General features: G+C 46.5%; 1 protein-coding gene across 2 annotated transcripts; it reads left to right on the top strand.

The window, feature by feature from the left end:
• The first annotated feature begins 952 nt into the window (after positions 1-952).
• KLHL42 (kelch like family member 42) lies at positions 953-18364 on the top strand. 2 transcript variants are annotated; one of them, XM_054719186.1, is made up of 3 exons: positions 953-2291; positions 12277-12422; positions 17908-18364. In XM_054719186.1, the coding sequence occupies exons 1-3, from the start codon at positions 1420-1422 to the stop codon at positions 18357-18359; spliced, it is 1470 nt and encodes a 489-aa protein (XP_054575161.1). In that variant the 5' UTR covers positions 953-1419; the 3' UTR covers positions 18360-18364. The 2 variants fall into 2 exon arrangements, with proteins under 2 accessions (XP_054575161.1, XP_008138740.1); XM_008140518.3 differs by having other exon boundaries at positions 954-2291; positions 12277-12470.
• Positions 18365-24722: the final 6358 nt, after the last annotated feature.

The following is a 24722-nucleotide window of genomic DNA, read 5'->3' as shown; positions in this document are numbered from 1 at the left end:
AAGATAAGAGTGAACCACCCCTCCTCCCTCCCAACCCTGTCCCTCCCCAGGATTAATTCATATCTCATGGCAACGCGAGGGCCTTCGTATTATTTGGGGGCGAGCTTTCTATTTGCAATGTGAGGGAAGACGAGGACGAAGTGGTCCTACCTTAAGTAGTTAGTCCTGTGGGAGGGTAGGGGTTTGGGGGAGGGGAAGGAAGGATAACAGGGTGGCAAGAAAAGCCGCCTCTTTAGGCCAATGGGAGCCAAAGTGGCCAGGCTTTCTGCCCAAAGAGAACATTTCCTAATGGCTAGCCCAACAAGCCGAAACAGGGAAAGCAATGGCTTTCCTATATGTTAGAAAGTATTTTTAAAAGAAGGCACGAGCTCTAACTTCAGTTGAGTTGTACTTCTTTCTTTTAATTAGCTTAAATCGGATAACGGGCCGCAGCCGCACATACAAGCTCTTCTGCTTCCCAGGCCTTGATATCGGGTGCACCGCATGCTCTGAGCCCCGCAGAACCTGCTGCCAACTGGCCGGACTTTCTGCAAGATGGCTCCTACACGATGACACGTCCGGGACTCAGCCGTCGGTGCCACCTACGCGACGGGAGGCGGCGAGGGAGCCTCAGCCCCCCGGACACCAAGCGGGGCTGGGCCGGAGGGGCGATCCCAGATGTGATGCTTTGGTGACTCCCCGGACCCCAGACTTTCTTCACCCCGTCCCTCCCACGCCAGTCCCTTTGGCTTTTTGTCTTGCCCCCGCGTGAAGCAGCGTGGGAGAGGAAGCAGACTGGCCGCCTCTGGTCTCCAGTCCCCGGGCGAGCACCGCGGCAGACCCCGCAGGCTGCAGAGCCGCCGCGCCCGGCGAGCGGAGGGAGGGAGGCTGCGGGGCCGCGCCTCCCGCCTCCCGCCTCCCGCGCCGCCGGGTCGGAGGCCCGCAGCCGCCAGCCCTCCCGGGGAGCCGGAGCCAGCCCGCGGGTCTGCGGGCCGCAGGGGTCCTGCGGGCGGAAGTGCGGCGCGCGGCGCGGGAGGAGGCGCGGGCTGGGGCCGGGTCCCCTCCCGGCTGACGCGGCCCGGGACGGCCCGCGCGGGGACGGCCGCCTCCCCACGCCCGGCGCGCGCCCGCCGGCCCTTTTTTGGCGTTGAGCGCGCCCAGGAGGACCGGGTCGCCGCTCGGGGGCAGCGCGACTGAGCCCAGCGCCCGGGCCCAGGAGGAGGGGCTGCCTCGGCGGGGCCGCCGCCACCCAGATCGGCCGGGCGAGCGCGGGCGGGAGCAGCGGCCCTGGGCCGGCCTCCTCCTCCTCCTCCTCCTCCTCCTCCTCCTCCTCCTCCGGCGCCAGCCCCCGGCGCGCCCAGCCGGAACCCGGCGAGCGCGGGGCGGAGAGGCGAGCGCGCAGAGCTGGCGGGCCCCGCCGCGGCCCCCGCGGCCCCAGCCATGTCGGCCGAGGAGATGGTGCAGATCCGCCTGGAGGACCGCTGCTACCCGGTGAGCAAGAGAAAGCTCATCGAGCAGAGCGACTACTTCCGCGCCCTCTACCGCTCCGGCATGCGCGAGGCCCTGCGCGCCGAGGCCGGCGGCCCCGAGGTGCAGCAGCTGCGCGGCCTCAGCGCCCCGGGCCTGCGCCTGGTGCTGGACTTCATCAACGCCGGCGGCGCCCGCGAGGGCTGGCTCCTGGGCCCGCGGGGAGACAAGGGCGGGGGCGCGGCCGACGAGGAGGACCTGGACGAGGCGAGCCTGCTGGCCGAGCTGGTGGAAGCGGCCTCCTTCCTGCAGGTCACGTCCCTGCTGCAGCTGCTGCTGTCCCAGGTGCGGCTCACCAACTGCCTGGAGCTGTACCGCCTGGCGCAGGTGTACGGGCTGCCCGACCTGCAGGAGGCCTGCCTGCGCTTCATGGTCGTCCACTTCCACGAGGTGCTGTGCAAGCCCCAGTTCCACCTCCTGGTCTCTCCCGCTCCAGCCCCCGGGGATGTCAGCCTGAAGCAGAGGCTGCGGGAGGCCCGGATGACGGGCACTCCGGTCCTCGTGGCCCTGGGGGATTTCTTGGGGGGGCCCTTGGCCCCTCACCCCTACCAGGGGGAGCCTCCGTCCATGCTCAGGTACGAGGAGATGACTGAACGTTGGTTCCCGCTGGCCAACAACCTTCCTCCCGACCTGGTGAACGTCCGGGGTTACGGGTCTGCCATCCTGGACAACTACCTCTTCATAGTGGGCGGGTACAGGATCACCAGCCAGGAGATCTCCGCCGCGCATTCCTACAACCCCAGCACCAACGAGTGGCTCCAGGTGGCCTCCATGAACCAGAAGAGGTAAGCTCCCAGCAGAGCGCTGCTGCCTTCTCCTTCATCCCCCGAATATTTTGCTGGGCGGTCACAGGAGGCTGTGCCGAGGTCGGGAATGGCACCTCCAGGACTGTTGTTGGCCTTGGTTCTGGCAAAGCTCCCCATGAACTAAGAACTTGAAAGGAAGAACAGGCCCCAAGGAAGCCTACAGGCTGAGTGGTTTCCTTGCAGGTATTGTGTCTGTAGGCCAGCTTCGTTCTTGGCCTTGATCCCAGTGGGGAAAAACATGCTGTGGTTTCCTAAGATGCTTAAAACGGTCCTCTTAATTTTGCTTTTATTTTTACCTTTTTTGTTTTATTTTTTTAGGCTCTGATTATGATGGCACATTGGGCAGTAACCTTGTAACACTGACTTTGGGGGATCGTTTGTTGATGTTGTGAATGACTTTTGAGCCTCCCACACTGGAGCGCCAACCTATGATCAGGAGAGGATATTTGGGATTGTATTAATATTACCTGTATAGGACTGTCTTTCTTATTTTTTTTATCCTCTCTTTTGCATCTCACCTCCTCCCCAGATTGCCATCATTATTGACCCAAAGCTTGAGTCTGGAAGTGGTCACCTACCCTATTAGAATATTTCCACCCACCCCAACCTTCTCCCTTCCCATCCTGCAAAACCCTCCCAATATGAACTTGGGTGACTTGAACAAAGGAAGAGAAGAGGGGGGTAGAGAAAGGAGTCAGGAAAGGAATAGGAAAGCAGGAGCAAAGCAGACACAGGAAGAGGCGGTAGGAAATAAAGATGGTAGGGCCCAAGGTGACCCAGAGCCATTCAGAAGTGGGAGAAGAATCAGTGTAACCCAGGAAAGGACAAGAATGCAAGAATACCCTTTCTTCTGGTCCACCTGTATCCATCTCCGGCGCCCCCATGCTTCCCGCCCTGACCTATGGAGCAAGGAGTCAGGGGACTCCCCACGTGTCAAAGAAAGTCTGCACAGGGATGGGGAAGCCATTACACGTGTTTACTTCGCTTGAGGGGCTCCCCAGGCTATGGGGAACACTAGCTTTATTTCTACTGTAGTGTAAAGTTTGTTTTGGTAAGTGCTCCTTTTTCTAATGATTAAAAATAATATGTAGTTATTCTAGAAAATTGGAAAAAGGAAAAGAATAAAGAAGCAAAAAGGTTATCACTGCTACTCCCTCCTTCCTAGAGGCAATAGCCATCTACAGGTTAGCATATTTTCTTCCAGCCCCTTTTTAGTGCGTTATTTATACCGCTAAGATGACTTCATTAAAATTTGATGTCAGGAATATTATTACTGTTATTTTTTTAAATATATTTTTATTGGTTTCAGAGAGGAAGGGAGAGGAAGAGAGAGATAGAAACATCAATGATGAGGAAGAATCATTGATTGGCTATCTCCCACACGCTCCCCACTGGGTATAGAGCCTGCAACCTGGGCAAGTGCTCTGACCAGGAATCGAACTGTGACCTCCTGGTTCATAGGTCAGCACTCAACCACTGAGCCACTCCAGTTGGACAAGAATATTATTTTTAAACAAATTCTAGGAGCTTTACTTAAAGCAACAAAGAAACATTCAGTGGTTATGAGTGATGCTCAGATTAGGGGTGTAAGGCCCAGCAGGTTGTCTGTCACCTCTACACAAGTGTCTTCTGCTGTATCAACTGGTGCTCATCATGCCTCCCATAGCTCCACAACTCTCTCACTAAACCTCATAAAATTCTTTTCTTTCTTGACAAATCTTTGGTAGTCTTCTGTACCTCTCTCCCCCACCCCCCACCCCAAGGAATATCCTTTCTGTCCTCTTTGGAAAAAAATAAAAGTATTCGAGTAATGCCTGAATTCATGCTTAGAAAAATTGCAAATGACATGAAAAATTATAGAGTAAAAAATGTCTGTCTATAGACATACTTATATATTTTAATACACATTAATACTTATAAATTATAAATGTACTAGAGGCCCAGTGCACGAAGATTCGTGCAAGAATGGGCCTTCCTTCCCTGGCTGCCGGCACTGCCTTTGCTCAGGCCGGAGCCACCTTTCCACCTTCCCACACTGCCCAGAGGCCTGGAGCGGCTGGGGCGGTGCGGAACGCCTGCGTCGTTGCCATGTTGATGACATAAGCGTCCCACCCCCGGCCACTCGGCGCCTGTGTATGCAAATTAATCTGCCATCTTTGTTGAGTTAATTTGTATACTCACTCCTGATTGGCTGGTGGGCATTGCGAAGGTATGGTCAATTTGCATCTTTCTCTTTTATTAGTGTAGATATTCATATAAATACGTTGATAGTGGTTAATAGGGGAAAATGATATACATGGGGGGTGTCTATATAACATACATGTATATTTTTACTCAAATTGATTAAGTTATGCTGATTATTATAGCACTTGATGTTTCCACTTAACATTACTGTGGCTGACAGTTTTTTCTATGTCAACAAACAGATCCACCCCAGCCATGTTAATGGCTATGTAGTATTCCAGCCCGTGGATGTACCATAATGTAATTAATCTCTCCCTTATTCATGAGCATTTAGATCACTTCCATTTTCCATTATAAAAAATGCTATATTGAACATCTAGGCATATGTGAGTTTCTATATGGCAAATTCCTGGAAACCTGGTGTGAATGTCTCTGATTGAGAGATTATTCTTTTCATATGATTATCAGCCATTTGTACACTTTTGTAAGTGGCCTTTGCTAATTTTTAAAAAATTGGCTTGTTTATCTTTTTCATATTTATTTTGTTATATATGTAGATATTAGTCTCTTGTCTTTTATCATAAGGTTCACAAATGCCTGAAGTGACCATGGATGTAAAGTCAATGAGTAGAGGTGGGAGTTATGATAAACCAGAGAGCTACTGCCCCACCACAAGAGGGCTCCACCTCTCAGCCACAGCTGGATACAGTATTGCCAAATGGAAGTGAGAAATGGTGTTGCCAGATGTGTAGATATCCTGACTTTTTAAAATGTTGGCAGCTTACTCCATTTAAAAAACAAATAAATCAACAATAACAAGAAAAACTTTGCAGACCCAACAAAGTGCAGGCTCTAGTTTTGGACTTAAAGTTTATAGTATATTCTTTTCTTTTTTTAAAATACATTTTTATTAATTTCAGAGAGGAAAGGAGAAGGAGAGAGAGATAGAAACATCAATGATGAGAGAAAATCATTGATTGGCTGCCTCCTGCACATCCCCTCCTGGGGATCAAGCCCAAAACTCGGGCATGTGCCCTTGACTGGAATTGAACCTGGGACCCTTCAGTCCACAGGCCGACACTCTATCCACTCAGCCAAACCAGCCAGGGCTATAGTATATTCTTATATAAAGATATTTAAAATGTTTTGCAGTAAAATTTGTTATGTGTTCTTTGAGCTTTCTATCTTACATAGGAAAGGATTCTACAAACTAAAAATATATAAATATTCATCTATCTCATGATCTATTTTTTAATTTTGCCTTTTTACACTTAGATCTGAATCTGTTTGGGACTTATTTTTATTTAAGGTAAAGTGTGGGGTTATAACAAGTTGTCTTAAATATCCCAGAGGCCTTAATCCTTCACACTATGATTTGCAAAACCAGTTATCATATGCTGGTTTTTAAATAGGCAGATTGGCTATTTCTGCATCAATAACACATTTTTAAAATTATGGTAGTTTGGTAATCTATGGGGTGGGCAAAAAGTAGGTTTATAGTTGTGAGTGACATTCTTTTGCGTTAAAAAGCTATTGTAATAATCATAACCAGCATATCTGTTTCCATACAAATAACTGTAAACATGCTTTTGTCCACCCTCTCCTTATCTTATTTTTTTGTCTAGTAAGACAAAGCCACCTTTGTTCTGTTTTGTTTTATTTTAATTCTCTTGGCTGTTTTTTGCATATCTTCTTCAGATAAGCTTTGGAGTCAGCTTGTCAAGTCCTGTTGGGATTTTGATTAGGATTATGTAGCATTAGATTAATTTGGAGGAGGATTCACAGCTTTATAATATTTTTCCAGCTTGAAAAATGGTTTCTTTATCCAGGAATTATTTAGGTCTTTTGGTCCTTCATGAAAAGTTTCTTTTATTATCTTTGTAGCATCTGTATTTTTCCTACAAAGATACTTTTTAAGTTATATTTTCTAGTTGGTTATTGATGCCATATTGGAGTGTGTACCCTTCTTTATCTCCCTCAGCTTTGACTCAGATCTGACATACTGTCAACCAGGAGTCCCTTCCTGAATCCTCAACTGGGTTCAAACTCTGTGTTCTTCTAGCACAATCCCACTTTGCATTGAAATTTTTTGTTTATGTTTGTCTCTCTCTCTTCCAATGGAGTCTAATTACTTATTCAATGCTTATGTATTCCTACTGTTAAGATGGTGTCCAAAAAACAATAGATGTGTGCAACTCATGGTTTGTTGAATTGTGGCATAGATTTTTATGTTACTGTAATAAAAGCCAATGTATAATTTGATAGTCATTTAAAATATAACCTTTTTGTGAACAGTTTAATCTTATAACAGTCACTATAGTTATTTAGAATAGCTGAACAAATATGTAACACTTAATTGAGCATTTAGTCTGTGCTAGTTACTGTTCCTCCTACTTTACATGTATTATCTCACTTATTCTTCACAAGAGCTATATTAGGCAGGTTCCCATTTTATAGAAGCAGAGACTAAGGCACCAGAAGTTAAGTAGATTGCTCTAAGTGTCTACTAGGAATAGTAACAAAAATGGAAGTACCTATTGAATATGTCCAACTATTTAGATAGCTTACAAGTTACGGCTTACAGATTGGCAGTGATCATCTTCATTCAGATTTAAAAATTTTCCTTTTAAGAAGTATTTTCTCCCAAGAAATGGAGCATAGGTATTTTATGGTACCGTGCTGCTTCTCAGAATTTTATCCTGTGTGCTTCAGACTCACCACAGCCTTTATATCCAGTATTTTTCTTGTCACCATTGGATGAACAACAAGGAGGACATAGTTCCTGGCTGCAGGAATTTATAATTGATGAGACAAGTATAAGTGAAACCCACTTGTTTCTGGCTAATGCATCCAACACAAGTTTCAGACGCGCTGCAGGGAACTTAGAACCTTGAGTAAAAATGGCAGGTTTTACACAGCATTTCCATTCGCTTTGACTCACAGCTTGTGGGACGGATCTGTACCGTGTTACTTTGACCAAGGGTCAAATGCAGAGCAGCCTGCTTTCCCCGGGCACTGAACAGTGCCACAATCCCAGATTCTTAATTAAGGACAGCCAAGAACCCTAGGCTTAGGAGATTTTATGAAGCCCTTCGCATCCTGGAGAACACGTGCTGTATGACCAGCAGCAGATACAAAAATAAATGGTTAGGGCTGTGCCCACACGCTTGGACATGGCAGTGAGTCCCCATCACTCTTTGAGAGGATGCTTTGAAGTCCAGGTGAGCAGTACTGCCCCGTGGTCTGAATGCGGATATGATCTTGGGCGTTGTTGGGACATAGCTCTTCACATGTAAAAGCTTGTGTGCTTCAATTTTGTGCTCACAAAATTGCTTTCTTTCCCTCCTCACTTTAATTAGCGATAACTTGCAGAAGCTGGCCATTGTGGCCACGGTCAGTTCGTTAATTTCTCTATTTCTAAAGTTGCCTCTAGTCCCTTCCGTTGCCCTGCACTTTTGCTGTGAAATTGGAGTTGGGTGTGTCCTCCGGTTCTGCGTGTGACCACAGCAAGGCTGGGAGAGAGACTGAACAGTCTCCTGGCAGAGGTGGCGTCAGAGTTGTCAGCCTTAGCCGTCCCCTGCCCTCTGAGCCAAAGTTTAGTATTTAGAGCATTTCTAGAGTCCTGGAGCCATCAGGAGATTTTGTACTCTGGTTAATGTTCAGTGGAGCCTGAGAGTAGTGCGAAAGCAAGCAAGCTATGTGTCTATTCACCGCCCCCCCCCCCCCCAATATAATTTTGGCCAATAGTTTGAATCGCTTTGTGCACTGAAGTTTCTCAGAGATGGTAGTAGGTAGGAACCATGACTGATTCTGTTTCCTAACCTCTCCCCTCTCTTCTTCCTGGCCCCCGGGGGAGGTTAATACATAAAGAAGTGGCAGAAAGTAGGCCGCAGAAGGGGAGAGAGGAGGCAGAAGGATCTGGAGGGTCCTGAGACTATACAATCCTCTTCTGAATGGTTGAGAAAGGACCTTGGCATTTCACTCTGATTTTCGCTGTAACAGTAACCGATGCAATTCACAGCAATGAATTGAGCTCGTACTCCGGGCAGCGTATTGTGGTCACTGCTTACTGTGGTCACTACTTTTAGATGTCAATTCCTATTTCATGCCCACAGCATCTCTGTGAGTTAGGTATTATTATTGGTCCCATTTCCCTAAAGCGGAAACTGAGGCTGAGTTCAGTTAACTTGCATGTAGTCACAGGGCCAGTACTCTATGCCACTCTGCCTCCCTATAGTTGTATACAGCTATCAATCATTGATATTTGTGCGCTGGTGTTTATCATGATTTATATAACTTAGCTTTTAAGGATATTCTTTAAGAAAGAATACGCTTTTTATTGATTTTAGAGAGAGAGAAAGAGAGGGAGATAGAAACATTGATGAGAGAGAACATTGATTTGCTGCCTCCTGCATGCCCCCTACTGGGGATCGAGCCCACAACCCAGGCATATGTCCTGACTGGAATCGACCCAGCTACCTCTCAGTGCATGGGACAGTGCTCAATCCACTGAGCCACACTCGCCAGGGCTAGCTTTTAAGGATTTAAAGAGCTTTGTATTTCTTCTAAGTGAAGTAGAAATTAAATCATTGAATTTTTCTTACTTTCCTTTCTGTTTACTATAAGTAAGTCAAGTATGTAGCTCCAACAAATTATCTGGTTTTAAAAATTCTTCTTTTTGCCTCCATAATGTATTCTCAGGAATCAATATTAAGAAAAACACTGCAGAGGCCATAATTTTAAAAATAATTGATAGCTTGAATTCGTACCTTTACCATTCAGGAAATTAAGAATAGAAGAACTGTTTTTCTGAAAATTGGAAATGAGGTGGTAAATGACAAGAATTTATGAATGAGAGAGCACCTTGTGCAGAATCCCAGAGTGCATCACGGCCAATAACAGTTGTAGCTGACAAATGAGAAACCGACCCTCCTGAAGTGGAGAAACTCAGGCGTAGGAAATGCAGAAAAGCATTTCCTCTAAGTGACCTGTTTCTGCAGGTGTGACGCTTTTCAACCCTTACCACGTGCAATATTGTGCTCTTCTTATCCCCACTTCACAGGTGGAGAAACTGAGGCCCAGTGACGTGTCCATGGTCACCTAGCTGTTGAGTAGTGGAGCCGAGATTTCCCTGTACAAGCCTGGGCTCAGACCCCTTAGCAGTAGGCCTCTTCATTAGGAGGTCTGTTTTGGGGCGGCAGTTTCATCTGGACACACATTCAGTGTAGAAAATTGTTCCCCTTCAGGTGAATTCGAGCATGTTGGGGTCTGGAGAGATAGCATTTACTTTTAACTGCCTATTCATTCAGCCTCAAAAAGAAGCCCTTTGCATGTTTGCTCAGGACAAATGATGCTGCTGGGTGAAGACTAAGAACTGTTTTGATCTGACAAAATTTACTATCTGTGTACCTACGGGGAGCAAAAACAAATTGTGGGCTGGTAAAATTTAGTGCTTATTTACAAGCTTTATTTCCCTTGGTTCCCCAAATTTGCACGCATAGAGAGGGCATCATGGTCAGATTTTAAGGACCATTGGCAGCAGGAAAAGTAAGCAACATGAATCAGGGACCCCCCAGTAGCTGCCGCCTCTGTGAGGTCTGTTGGCATGAAAAATGGAATGGCTGGCTGGGCTTAATAGACAATATGGGCTTCTTGATGAAGAGGACTCTATTCACCCTCTGATTTGAAAAGCAAAACTAAGCCGAAGCCGGTTTGGCTCAGTGGATAGAGCGTCAGCCTGCGGACTGAGGGGTCCCGGGTTCGATTCCGGTCAAGGGCATGTACATTGGTTGCGGGCACATCCCCGGTAGGGGGTGTGCAGGAGGCAGCTGGTCGATGTTTCTCTCTCATCGATGTTTCTAGCTCTCTATTCCCTCTCCCTTCCTCTCTGTAAAAAATCAATAAAATATATTAAAAAAAAAAAACTAAACTAAATCTTACTTAGGAATAAACATTACAAGCACTTCAAGAAATCTTAGTTTTTCAGTAGGTGGCTATCACTCACATGTGTCCTGAATCCTAATGCACCAGTGTTTATCAAACACCTTTCGGTCAGGCATGGTCCCCTGGTGCACTGTGCTTCTTTGTTTACCCTCTTACATACTTCGCTCCTATGTAGCCTCTATCCCCTTCTTTCTTTGGATATTGTTACTTCTGAAGAAATTATTGTTTTGATGTTAGATGTGGCCTCTAAATTCACCTGGTCTAGTCTCTTTATTTCATACTAGAGACCCAGTGCACGAAATTAGTGCATGGGTAGGGTCCCTAGCGGCTGCCAGCTGCTGGCTGGGGCCTCCCTTCCCTGGCTGCCAGCTGCCAGCCGAGGCCTTCATTCATTCTGCGCCGCCCCCTGGTGGCCAGCGCATGTCATAGCAAGTGATCGAACTCCCAGTTGGTTGAACTCCCGAGGGGACACTTTGCATATTAGGCTTTTATATATATAGATACTAGAAAATGGAGAAACTATAATGCTAGTGTCTTATCTCTGTGTAGTATTTTCTGATCAATTGTTTGCTCTAATTGTTTTGATCACCCTGTGCTGGGTATTACCCCTAAGCTAGAGATGAGGAAGTGAAGGGTTGGGCCCGGGTCAGGTAGCTGGTTATCAGCAGAGCTGGGACTCAAACCTGGTGTTCTGATTTCTGCCCCAGGTCTTTCTGTTGCATCATGCTGCCGCTCATACTATTGTGAACTTGAGACAGTAGACTGGCCCAGCACTTCCAAATGTTTCTCCTTCCCCGCGTGCTAAAGCCTATGAGCAGTGTTTAATTCTCTTACTGAATATGGGGCTTGAAATCAGTGTATTTCTCTTTTTAAAAATCATTTAATGCTATGATAGGTGAGCACTTGTTGATATAAGTATTTGTTAACATGTATAAGTACCCTAAGAATGCTGGATCAAAATAGTTTTAATCAGTTCAGTGCTTACCTGCCCACCTTACCTGTTTTGAAGCACCATATAAGATAGATACCCGCCGAAACCGGTTTAGCTCAGTGGATAGAGCGTCGGCCTGTGGACTGAAAGGTCCCAGGTTCGATTCCGGTCAAGGGCATGTACCTTGGTTGCGGGCACATCCCCAGTAGGGGTTGTGCAAGAGGCAACTGATCGATGTTTCTCTCTCATCGATGTTTCTAACTCTCTATCCCTCTCTCTTCCTCTCTGTAAAAAATCAATAAAATATATTAAAAAAAAAAAAAAAGATAGTACCCTCCTGTGGAGGAGGGAGGAACAGCAATCTCCTTTGGTGTGCTCTTGGTAATGGGGTCTCTGAATCACCCTTTAGCAAACACACTTTGCATATCCCTGTCTGTGTAAGCAGTGCTGGTGATTACCCCAGATGGAGCCTACCCACATAGTAGGAAAAATGAGGTAAACATTCTGAGTAGAGAGACAAGGGAGTGGAGTGGGTGCTTTTCTCCCTTAACACTTGGTCTTGCTCCTGAAAAGAAGGTTTAGTAAACAGAGTTTAGTAAACAGAGTTTAGTAGATAGGGTAACTTTGGTTCTGGTGTAAGGCTAAGCAAGATCAGTTCTTATTCTATTGAATGCATATCTTCAATTGCTCAAGTTTGGAGAATGCACCATTCTTGTGGACTTTTGGGGACAAGAGTGAAATTTGAGATGCCCTGTGGCCATTCCTCTGTCCCCAGGCAGAATGTCACCCAACATGGACAGCAGGTTCCACACTCTGCTTTGGCAGTTCCTGCCATCGTCTTAGTTCTTTAACATAAGTTCATGCCAAGAGAACTGACTTTGTGAACCCTTGTGTTCTGTCTTTCAGGTCTAACTTCAAACTTGTGGCCGTTAATTCAAAACTCTATGCCATTGGTGGGCAGGTCGTTTCTAATGTTGAGTGTTACAATCCTGAGCAGGATGCGTGGAATTTTGTAGCACCCTTACCCAACCCTCTGGCTGAGTTCTCTGCATGTGAGTGTAAGGGGAAAATTTATGTCATTGGAGGATATACGACCAAAGGTAAGTGAAGGGGCCAAGTAAGTGGTGCTCTTATATGTCAGCATTGCAGGCAGCCTGGGAAGGGCAGAGGCTGCCAGAGGAAACACTCCGGTGTACACAAGTGTGATTTTGTGCATTACGTACTGTGTATTTACACCTCTGGAAGGAAGCGAGTCCTGTGTGACAGGGTGGTTTGGACAGGAGGGGCCTTTGATGCCTTTGAATGGGGTAGGGAGAACTGTGAAGAGAACATGTATTTCTGCTCTGGAAAGCTAGCCGTATAGTTTGTCATCTTATGTCTTGGCTGGGTCATTCCCATCCTTTTCCCCAACACACATGAATCCCCCCCATGCAACACGGTGGAAGCAGTGCCAGACAGCCTTGCAGAGTTTTGTTTTCACTTGCTCCCTTCTTGAGCACAAGCATATGAGCGGTAGATTCTGAAACGCAGCTCTCAGCTGTTGCTTACACACCATAGGAGGAGAACATGACATGAGAAGGTTCTTTTCTGACCAGTGGGTGGGAGATGGTTCTGCTATTTATTAAACAGTGCATATGTGTTTTTCACATTTTTGGTGGGCATTTTATGGTTAATCATTTGGAGATAAAAGTTTCTCCAGCAGGTTTTATACGGCTCTTCGTAGCAGGAAGCCTCTCACAGGTTATTGGCCGAGCACAGCCTGGCTGTGGTAAGAATGGCAATGGCCGGCCACCAAAGAGGTGCCCTTCCTTTGATCTCTCACCTCCCCCATAAAGCCGTTGTTTCCAAGGAAATTTATTTCTTCATTTGCTCTCTCTGTCTGTAGAATGTCCAGAATTTTCAGAAAAGGAGCAACTGGACTACTAAGACTTTGGGCCACATTGAAGTCTCAGTGACCACTCTACTTGACATAATGAGATAACCTGTCACTTCTCTGTGGTGTGACATGGGCAGGACAGGCCTGGAGAAGTGATGCTCGTGGCCCGTTAAGCTGTAGGCGACCACATGTAACTTAGTATAGGACAAGAATCCACGTGCTGATACAAGCACAGGGGACAAACATTCTTTTCACCATAACCAAATGTGTCTTGTTTTGGGGATTTATGTTAGAGGAAGAAGTTGAATGAAAGGTGTTTTATGAGCATCTGATTCACTTTTTATTATTATTATTAATTCTTCTTAGAGTGAACTCTAAACAGATGCTTTGGTGGGGGAGGGTGGTAGGTGCTGTTTTAGTTTCCTGTGGCTGATATAACCAGTGACCATAAACTTGTAGCCTAAAACAGCAGAAATGTGTGTTCTCTCATAGTTCTGGAGACCAGAAGTCTTAAATCAAGGTGTCGGTAGGGTCTCGCTCCCTCAGAAGGCTCTAGAGGAGAATCATTTCTTTCTTTTTAATATGTTTTGATTGATTTTAAAGAGAGAGAAAGAAAGAGGGAGTGAAACATGTGAGAGGATGTGAGAGAGAAACATCGACTGGTTGCCTCCCAGATGCACCCCAACCAGGGATCAAACCCACAACCTGGGTATATGCTCTGATCAGGACTCCCAACTGGTGAATTTTTGGTGGTACATGGGATGGTGCTCCAACCAACTGAGCAACCGGCCAGGGCGAAAATCCTTTCTTGCTACTTCCAGCTCTGGCTAGTGGCTGCATAATGCTCATCTCTGCCTTTGTCTTCCCGCATCTTCTCCTCTGCGTGTCTGTGTCTTTTCTTCTTCTGTCTCTTTCAAGAACACGCTTCTCACTGGATTCAGAGCCCACCTGATAATCCAGTATGATCTGCAAGGACCCTTTCTCCAAACAAGGTCCCATTCCAAGGTTCTGGGGGTCAGGAGGTGGACATATCTTTTTGAGGGCCACCATTCAGCTCACTCACTACCAGTGGTGTGTTTGTCTATGCATTTAAGGAGAGGCAGTGACAAGGAGCAGTGCAGGGGAAACAGTGAGCTTCCCGTTCCACCCAGGTTTTCATCCCCCGTGGAGCTATTCCCATGTCCCTCCCTAGTGACTCTCCACGGAAGACAATTACCAGCTTTTCCTTTACAAATAATTGGGGGGCGGGGGGGACGACGATGAAACCTAGCACTCAATTCTTTTCTCTTTTTCTTTTTCTTTTGTTAATCCTCACCCAAGGATATTTTCCTTTTGATTTTTTAAGAGAGTGGAAGGGAGAGGGAGAGACAGAGAGAGAGAGAAGCATCCATGTGAGAGAGACATATTGATTGGTTGCCTCCGCATGCGCTCCCTGACCAGGGCCAAGGATCGAGCCTACAACTGAGGTACGTGCCCTTGACCAGAATTGAACCCGAGACCCTTCAGTCCATGGGCCAGTGTGTATCCACTGAGCCAAACTGGCTAGGGCTCAATTCTTTTATCTTCCACATTGGTGTTCAGATTGCAGTGGCCAACTTTATGTGCTTCTGTAAACCATAGCCTCCTGAGAATTCCTGTGAGCGCATATGTACCCCTGTGTTTGTGTCTTTTCTCCGAAGACAGTAAGTACAGCTAGTCACTCGTGAACATTTCTAAGAATTCTGATTCCCCTCTGGCTGTTGTAACACAGCGTGCGCCCGGTGGGCTGTCCTGCGCGCACAGACCTCTGGGCCTCCCTCCTGAGCGGGAGCTGTGAAGCCTGGCAGGCCGCACCGTGACCCAGAGTGCCCTGCTGGTGGATGGCCCAGTTTTTCCATGACCCTGGCTGAGCCAGTGTTCTTTAGATTTGACCTGGAAAACCCCTGCTTGTGTGTTTTCTAGTTTCAAAAGCCACGGCGAATGTACCTTTTTCACTCAGGCCACCCACTGTGATTCCTGTCCCAGGTTCCCCAAGCCAAATGCCCATGATGGGGTGGTTAGGTGAGGTGGATGGAGGGATGTTTGTGTAAGCGTTGAAAACGAGTTTTCTAAGATGAGAGGGCAGGGCAGTTCCACTGAAGCTGCCCTCTCCACTGGTTAGTCTCTTCCCAGCATTTCCTAATAGTTCTTTGTACATAAAACAAACCATAATTGTTATGAGGAAAAAAAACAAACACAAACCCTCTGGACTTCAAATTGGGTTCTCAGCCTGCTGACTTCATTAGGTGAGACTTTTAAAATTTAGAAAGTTATAGTACGTGATTTTTATGAGTTATTTGACTATTATAATTCTTGGGCGGGCACTAAAGACAAAAAGATTCATTCGAAAGTAATAGTAACTCCTAAAGGGAAGGAGGGTAATTTGTTAAACGTCAGAATCAACTCTACATGTAAAAGAGGAAAGATCATTCCTCCAACTCAAACCACCTCCTCATGGCCTGAGCCTTGTTGGGCGAGGAGAGAAAACATTTACAGGAGACCTGGAAGGACCTGGAACTGAGAAATACACTGACGCTTCCCCAGAATAAGTCCCGGGAAGCCAAGTTACTAAGGAGCACTTTCTGATAGATCAGCAACCAAACTCCCCAGGGCTGGCTCCTAGAATGAGCTTTGTCACAATAGCTGTGATAAAAAGAAATATAGGGAGGTATTCGTGTGGGTGGGAAACAGGAGGACAGTTCCCTAAAGCTATAGCAGTTCTGAAATTCCTGCAGGTCTGGGCGTGTGCACACACAGGGCTGGTCTCCTCTCCATTCCCTCTGTGCCCCCGTTGGAGGCACTTGTCTTGGCACCAGACATCGTGGTGGGAGCTCTTTAGTCGTTGCCCTCTGTGGCGGGTCCTTCCGGCTCAGGGAGAAGCGCTGCTCCCCCTGCTCCCACTTTTGCAGCCGTGGGAATGCTGCACGCTTGTGCGTACAGTCTGTTCCCCAGCGGAGCTGTCTGACACTGATAGACTGTGTTGTTTCTTTAAAACACAACACACAGCCCTGGCTGGCTTGGCTCAGTGGATGGACCTGTGGACTGAAGGGTCCCAGGTTCAATTCTAGTCAAGGGCAAATGCCCGGGTTGCGCGCTCGATCCCCAGTAGGGGGCGTGCAAGAGGCAGCCAACCAATGATTCTCTCTCATCATTGATGTTTCTGTCTCTCCCTACCTCTCCCTTCCTCTCTGAAATCAATAAAAATATATTAAAAAATAATAAAATAAAACACAACACACACAAAGTTCATTCTTTCTGATAACTCAGCACTTTCCTCTCTCCCCTCGTGAGGCTAAAATAGTCTATTTATTCTTTCCTAGAGGAGAAAAGGAAAAAAGAAAAGAAAAATGAAACTAGATATATATTTATTATTATTATTATTATTATTATTATTATTATTATTATTTTAATCCTCAGTTGAGGACATGTTTAGAGAGGGGGAGGAAGAGAGAGAGATCAGTGTAAGAGAGAAACATTGATCGGTTGCCTTCTGTAGGCTCCCCAACTGAGGATCAAACCCACAACCCAGGTTTGTGTCCTGACTGGAAATCCAGCCAGCAACTTTTCGATGCACGGAAGGATGCTCAACCATCTGAGCCACTCTGGCAGGGCAAAACTAAATATTTTAAATTTCACAAGCATTTTTAAAACGAGAGCAGGCAGTGCTTCCCCTTCATTCAAAGTAATGTCAGAGCAGGCAGTCTCTCCTCTACTATCGGATTTTATCCACACAATGACAGTCCCTGTGAAATGGGCCAGGGAGAGGGAAGGGCCTTTGTCAGTGTGTCTCTGGTGTTAACAATTGGGAAGTAGAATTGCCAGTGATTCTATGGCTTGACAGCCAGAGGTGAGACTTGCATTTCTCCTGACTTTTTCTGTCCTTTCCTTTTGACAGCCCGTAAGAAGCCTGCTCACTTGTCTGGTTTTATAGAATCCGTTGTCAAGAAGAGATCCCTAGGGGCTCAGCCTGTCTGTACTAAATAGTCAGTAGTCTGTAGGTATTGATGAAGTTTCTGAGGCTCTGATTCTCTTTACATTGATTGGCTTGGTGGTTCTAAAAGGTGTAAGGGCCCGGCTGCCGTGGTTCAGTGAATCGACCTTTGAACCAGGAGGTCACGGCACATGCCTGGGTTGCAGGCTCGATCCCCAGTATGCGGTGTACAGGAGGCAGTCGAGCAATGATTCTCTTTCATCATTGATGTTTCTATCTCTCCCTCTTCTTTCCTCTCTGAAATCAATAAAAAATATATATATTAAAGAAAACCAACAAGATGCTGTCAAAGATTCAGAAGACAGACATAAAAAGAAGTGTCTTTAAAAGTAAATAAATAAATAAATAAAAGGTGTAAGGGTGCCAGGGAGCAGGGGACGTGCCCAGATCACAACTTCTCATCTCGCTGGTCTTACTGATTCTGAGAGCATCCCAGGGAGGGGACATGTGTGAGTGCGAAGTGAGTGGGGACGATTCTAAACGGATCTCCTCCCAGCCATTTACAAAACCGTGTTCCCAGCCGCTGCTTGTCTGAAATAGTTGTGCCTCTGTGTACCAGGTTATCCGGGGGAGGCAGGCGGTTATGTACAGCCTAGGCCGTTGGTGGTGTTACTTGCGGCCGTGTCAGATTTGGCTTCTGTTCTCGTTTCAGACCGGAACATGAACATTCTGCAGTACTGCCCCTCCTCCGACATCTGGACCCTCTTTGAAACATGCGACGTCCACATTCGCAAGCAGCAGATGGTGTCGGTGGAGGAGACCATCTACATCGTGGGGGGGTGTCTCCACGAACTGGGGCCCAACCGGAGGAGCAGCCAGAGTGAGGACATGCTCACCGTGCAGTCCTACAACACTGTCACCCGGCAGTGGCTCTACCTCAAGGAGAACACGTCCAAGTCGGGCCTTAACTTGACTTGCGCGCTGCATAACGACGGCATCTACATCATGAGCAGAGACGTGACCCTGTCGACCAGCTTGGAGCATCGAGTTTTCCTCAAGTACAACATCTTCGCGGATAGTTGGGAAGCGTTCAGGCGTTTTCCAGCCTTTGGACATAACTTGCTGGTTTCCTCTCTTTATCTGCCCAATAAAACGGAAACATGACTGAATCGACTTAGTATTTACAAGAAGCCTGGTTCGAGACAAAAATAAGATGTAGGGCCCCATTTCCAGGGAGGCTGACTTCATAGGTCACATATACAACAGCTGTAAATAAGCTTACTTGAACTAATTACTTGAAAAACGTGTGGAGAAAAGAGACCAACATTATTATTTTTTTAATTTTTGGTTTTTAAATTATGGGAGCAAATCCATGATCATGTTTTCATCCAGCTATGATAACCTTGAGCCAGTGACTAAAACTGATCATTGAAAAGAAGATTCATTGTGTCTGCTTAGTAAAGGGCCAAAGTCAGTAATTGGTGAGAATGGTAAAGATGATTTTAAAATCTGTTTTATTTCGGGCACTTGAAATATCCTAATACCTTAAGTGAAAGTGTTTTGTTTTTGTTTTTTTGCTTATTAATTTACTTGACAAACAGTTATATTAACACTATTGTCTCCACCTTTCCCCCAATTATAACCACGTATACTGTGTTCAGATACCTTATTTGCACACGACCTTCCAGGAAACATACAATGATGGAACCCTACAGTGAAGCCTTGCAAGCATCCAGTCCTCCCCAAAACTCGCATAAAAACTTCCTCAGCGATTTTTCCAGTCTTATTTTGCAATTATAAATGCTGAGTAAATAGGCAGATATAAGCACTTGTTTCATTTATGTGGCAGGTAGCAGATAGATGTGGCCAGAGAAGTTGCATTGCTTGTTGTTTGATAGAGAATATATTGTTTAGAAGGACGCATACATATATATTTTAAAGCCGTATCATATTTAGACCAAGCATCTTTCTAATTTACTTTCAGCCTTTAAATTCACGCTTTGCTTTGGTGGGGAGGGGGAGGAAAGCCGTGAACGGCTTGCGCTGGGGAGCGGGGACGAGGCTCTGACAGAGGTGGAGCGGCATCTGGGGCTGTTTCTGAAGTCAGGTAAGGAGCTCTACTTGATTGTTAAATCCAACGGAGCCCAGTTCAAGCAGTTGCGTGTTTTTAATAAGTCAGTTAACAGTGGATAAAAGCTTCTGCCCATCGTAGATCAGCATTCCTTAAAAAACACACACACATACAGAAATTTTGTTTTGATTGGAAAACACTTTCTGAACTTCTCTGATCTTTTGTAACGGAACCAGGTCAGCTGTGCCCTGGATTCCATCCTAACATTCCAGTTAGGGCGCCTCACTTCAGGAGAGCCCGCAGGAAGGCGACAGGGTCACGGCACGCTCATCACGGCAGACGCTTCCCACGTGCAGACGGGGTCTAGGGGAGCTACTGCCTCAACAGTGCGTGTCTTCCAGGGCTCACTCCAGGGTGTCTACAGTCCTGGCCTCCTGGCATATTTAAAACGAGGGTCTGGCTGTAAAAACTATTTGCACAACTTTTCAGGAACACTGCTAGGTAAAATGAGGTAAGCCTTTACTGTGGAGACAGATCTTTGTATCTTGTCACCAACTAATCCTACCAGTACCTAGAAATCTATTTAAGGGTTTCTAAGCCATATCCATTTATTCTCAAATACTTAGCCTTTTCTTTTTTGCGCTGAAATCTTCCTGGGAATGGTACTTTAACAATAGGGTTTTTTTTTTTTTGTTTGTTTGTTTTTATTGATTTCAGAGAGGAAGGGAGAGGGATAGAGAGTTAGAAACATCGATGAGAGAGAAACACCCATTAGCTGCCTCCTGCACGCTCCCTACTGGGGATGTGCCTGCAACCAAGGTACATGCCCTTGACCGGAATCGAAGCCGGGACCCTTCAGTCTGCAGGCCGATGCTCTATCCACTGAGCCAAACCGGTCAGGGCAAACAATAGGTTTATGTTACTTTATATTCATTATAGAATTGAATTTCTAGTGACCTATAATTTCATTACATGTATTTAAAAATATAATTTATTTTAGATAGTGTTAATTTCTCTTGCTACAGAGCTTAACTTTTTAAGGCTTGACAGTATGCATTTAGAAGATTCTGGCCAGTTGAATTAGTTGTAGACAAGCAATTGGATATTAGCTTGTAAATATTATATAAAATACAATGTTAGTCCTGCCAACCAGTTCTCTTCCTGATTACATTCTTTGGGTCCGTTTTCCTAATGCCAACAACTAGATTCTTGGCCCAAGTGAAGGCATACTCTGATCCACAAAGCTCTTTTTATAAATCAGGTTTGCTGTGTGTGTACATGTGTGCGCCTCTCTCTCTCTCTCTCTCTCTCTCTCTCTCTCTCTCTCTCTCTCTCTCTCTCTCTGTGTGTGTGTGTGTGTGTGTGTGTAGCCTGTGATATTATAATTCTCTCTAAGATATGCTGACTTTTAATAAGGTTTTGTTGCTCTGGGCTGCCAGCAGTGTGGGGCAGGTGGAATGTCCAATAGGAACAGACCAGTGGATTTGGGACATCCTCCTTCCTGCGGTGCACATGAGCTGTGTTGACATTTTGAGGGTCATTTTAATTTAGCTCTGTTCCCGTGTTGGGGCCAGTGTTCCAGTGAAGACTACCTATGTGAAAACTGACGTTGCTTTGAAAATCTCCCCTCACCCCCAGGATATTATCTTTGATATTATCCCGGGTTTTCTTCCTTTCTCTAAAGGTGTTTTCTTTTCTGAGATGCTTTTTGTGGGGTGCTAACCTCCCATTATGGAGAGGGGGTTCCTGGGAGGATCCCCATGGTGGCCACCCTGCCAGAAGCTCCCTCGTTCACTGAGAATGGTCTGAATGGCAGAGTGAGTCCTGAGCGTGGACTGGCAGAGAGAGGGGCGTTACTGGTTCTTTCTGTCATTCTTTCTGGCTCTCTTTTCAACACATTTAGTTTCAGAGGCTTCTCTCTTTCGTGTTCTTTGAAAGTTTTTCGGATGAATGGGTAAGAGTTGATTATTTCAACAGTATTGGTTCAGTCATAACCATGAAGTACTGAGAAGGTTATGGATACTAGTAGGAAACAAGCAGATGAAGATTACGCCTGAATACCAAAGAGAGTTTAACTCTGCCATTTATTTTGGAACCCAAATCTCAAGTAATTCCAAATGCCTTAGATATCAATTAAAGTCATACTGAGATAGACAAATCTCAAGCAAACGATCAAGAAAATGCTTGTTCTCTTTCAGTAAACGCTCACTCACTGAGCGCTGTGGATGCCGTGTTTTCAAGTTTCCAGGTAAAGGCGTGACTCTGCCTGCTTGGCGGCACAGGTAGTTGGAGGGGCAAGGCCTTGGCCTTCCTGGTCAGCCAGCGTGCAGTGAGCAGTGGCTTAAAGCAGGGCATCTGAGAGGCAGCATAGCCACGGAAAGGTAACATGGGTGAGCGTTGCATGACTTCCAGCCGGGGGCGGGGCATATGGAGCATCTGTGCCATCCTTCCAAGGCGGCATTCTGAGCGAGCAGCACTCCTTTCCTCTGTGCCAGGACTCGGTTGTAGAATCCACGTCATCACCACGGCTAGGCATCCACTGCCGTCCGTCGGGGAGATGAAGTCTGTCTGTCATCCCCGCCTTAGAGGACTGAATGAACCAGGTGAATAGATAGTTCCCAAAATGGCTTTGAAAGCAAGGAGGCAATTGAGCCCAGTTCCCAGAAATGTTTACTGTGTGTCTATCATGTGAAAGACAATGCTAAGAACCGGGGATACAGATATCAATATGCCACCATCTCTGACCTTGAAGAGCCTACCACCTTGTGAAAATCTGTAATCGTAACGATAGAGCGCCCCTCAAAGATGCCCACTTGTGTCAGGCACACGGGGCCCCTGGCTTGGCTGCCTCTTCCGTCCTGGTCCAATCTGTCCATTAGTGAGTTACTAACAGTCATGAAATAGCTTTTCTGTAAATTTGAACATCACGCTTTTGTTTTTGATGGTATGCTTTTTTTCCTCACTACGTTCCATAGTCTTTTCTGTACCTTGTTTATTTTGGGGGGAAAAATTATGTGATCTTCTTTATTTAAAAACTAGAGGGCCGGTGCATGACATTTGTGCACTTGAGTGGGGGCGGGGGGAGTCCCTCAGCTCAGCCTGCACCCTTTAGCAGTCCGGGAGCCTTGAGGGGATGTCTGACTGATGGCTTATGCCTGCTCCTGTGGGGAGCTGACCTAAGCCGTCAGTCGGACATCCTTAGCACTGTTGCGGAGGCGGAAGAGGCTCCCGTCACTGCCACTGCACTCACCAGCCGTCAGCCCGGCTTGTGGCTGAGCGGTGCTCCCCCTGTGGGAGCCCACTGACCACCAGGGGGCACCTCCTGCATTGAGCGTCTACCTCCTGGTGGTCAGTGCGCATCATAGTGACCGGTCATTCCGCCGTTCGGTCGATTTGCATATTACCCCTTTGTTATATAGGATGCTTACTAGGCACCACAGCCCACATAGCTAAGGGCTCAGCAGCTTGAGCCCTTGAAATGGAGAAGCAAAGCTAGGGAAGTGGGTATGCAGAGAGAGGCAAGCTGTTTGCATGTGCATTTATACCTATGCCTTTAAAACACTTCCGTAACAAGTATGAATAAAGGAACTACCCTTAAGACACTAGTGCTGACTAAAAGTCAGTTGATTTTGCCTTTGTGCTAGCTATCTAAGGGTATTTCCCATCCGTATGTTTCATTCACATAAGAGTGTGTGTTTTTCATTTTCTTGTGTTCACTTTGGAGCATGATATAAAATACACACCCACTGACACAGGCACTTGGTAAAACCATTTTCACTCATTCCTCCAGGAGACAGGTGAAATGTGTAAGATTGTCAATTCTGAGGAGCAAAAGTGTGCAGTCATTACTTTGGTAGGGTTGACTGGTGCTTTCTCAAAATGGATGTCATGGTTTGTTTCTAGTAAAGAAATGGAAACTGTAATTTGTATTACTGTGTCATTTTTCTAAAAAAAAAAAATTAGGGGGCTCCTTAGATGTCTATACAACGTTTTCATATCCAGTGGTCATGTTGGGGAAAATGATAATCTGTAGAATGAATAGTTACGTTTTGTTATGACTGATGCTTTGTTATCCAGGTTGTACTGAGTCTTCAAGTGTGGCTTCCCGTGTACACAGTATCATACGGTTCCTTTAAATGCAGTGATGCCTATGAAGCACTCGCCCCAACAGCATTCATTTTGTGTTTAGAACGCTAGGAGAAAATCTCTTCAATAAAGCAGTTCTGCATCAGCTTTGGTTGTCTGTTAGGTACGTATACCAGCTGTGTCCCCTGGGCTGGGCCAAAGCTGGGAGGAAGCAGGTGAAGTACGAGACAGGCCATGCGGGGGTAGCCGCCTGCCTCCCAGGGAAGGCCCGGCGGAGACTCGTGAATGGGTAGAGAGGTGGTGACCGTGGGGCAGGCGGGGCCGGGTGCGGAGCACAGACCGTGAGAGCTGTTCGACGTCACCAAAGAGGGGTTGGAGAGGAGGACTTCATTCTTTTATCCACCTCCTTACCATTCTGGATAAAAGAATGAAGTCTACATCCCACAGCTTGGCAGTCATGGCCTGCCACCACCTGCCTCCCTCTGTTTCCTGACTTCCCCACTGTTTCCTGTTCAGCACCTTCATTCCAGGAAAACGGAAACATACAAGTCCTTGCATTTCTGTTGTTAGGAATGACTGGCCGGGAGGGGACTGGGGGGGAGGGGAGGGCAGTGTCACAAAATGGGGTTCAGATACTAGACAACATCCCATGGATGTTCATTCCCCTTCATCCTTTGCCCCCCATTTGGGAACACGCATACACACACATGCCCTTCTTATGCATTTTAAAGAATGATCCAAATTTAATTCTACTACCCATAAAAAAAACACGCAAAAACACAGAGACTTACCCACCTTTCCCCCAAGGGAAACGAGCAAAAATCAGATCCAGCTACTGCATCCAAAGGGTACCTCACAGCTCACCGAGTCCCAAGTCCAGGATTGTTAGGGCACCTCAAGCCCTCCTAAGTCCATGGGTGACTGCTCCCTTCTGGCAATCTAAAAATTAATGAAAAACTTAACTATTTCCTACACACCCAGGCCACACAACACAGCTCACATCCAACACTAATTGAGCACTTACTCTGTGCCACGAGATCTAAGCATTGTTTATGTAACTTACTTAATCTTCACAACAATACCATGTGGTAAATAGGAATATTATCCCATGTCAATAATATTGAAGTGACAGGTACAGCCGGTCACTGCCATTTGGGGAAAGAGGGAAGGGAAAATTGCACACAGCAGTCACTGATGCAAATTGTATACTTTTTCCTACAGGTAGGGGCGGGCAAGGGCTCCCTGCCCTGGGGGTGGAGTGGGTTTCTGGTCAGCCAGTCTGGGAGCCCGTGGTCGTGCCTGAGTGGGTGTGCCCATATGGCAGCCTCTTCCTGTTGATATGGTTTGGGGACATTTGTGGAAGAAGCCTG

The sequence above is a fragment of the Eptesicus fuscus genome, chromosome 7 (genome assembly GCF_027574615.1).
Source record: "Eptesicus fuscus isolate TK198812 chromosome 7, DD_ASM_mEF_20220401, whole genome shotgun sequence".
NCBI lineage: Eukaryota > Metazoa > Chordata > Mammalia > Chiroptera > Vespertilionidae > Eptesicus > Eptesicus fuscus.
Note: the sequence above shows the minus strand (reverse complement) of the source record. Positions and strands in the feature narration are given on the sequence as shown.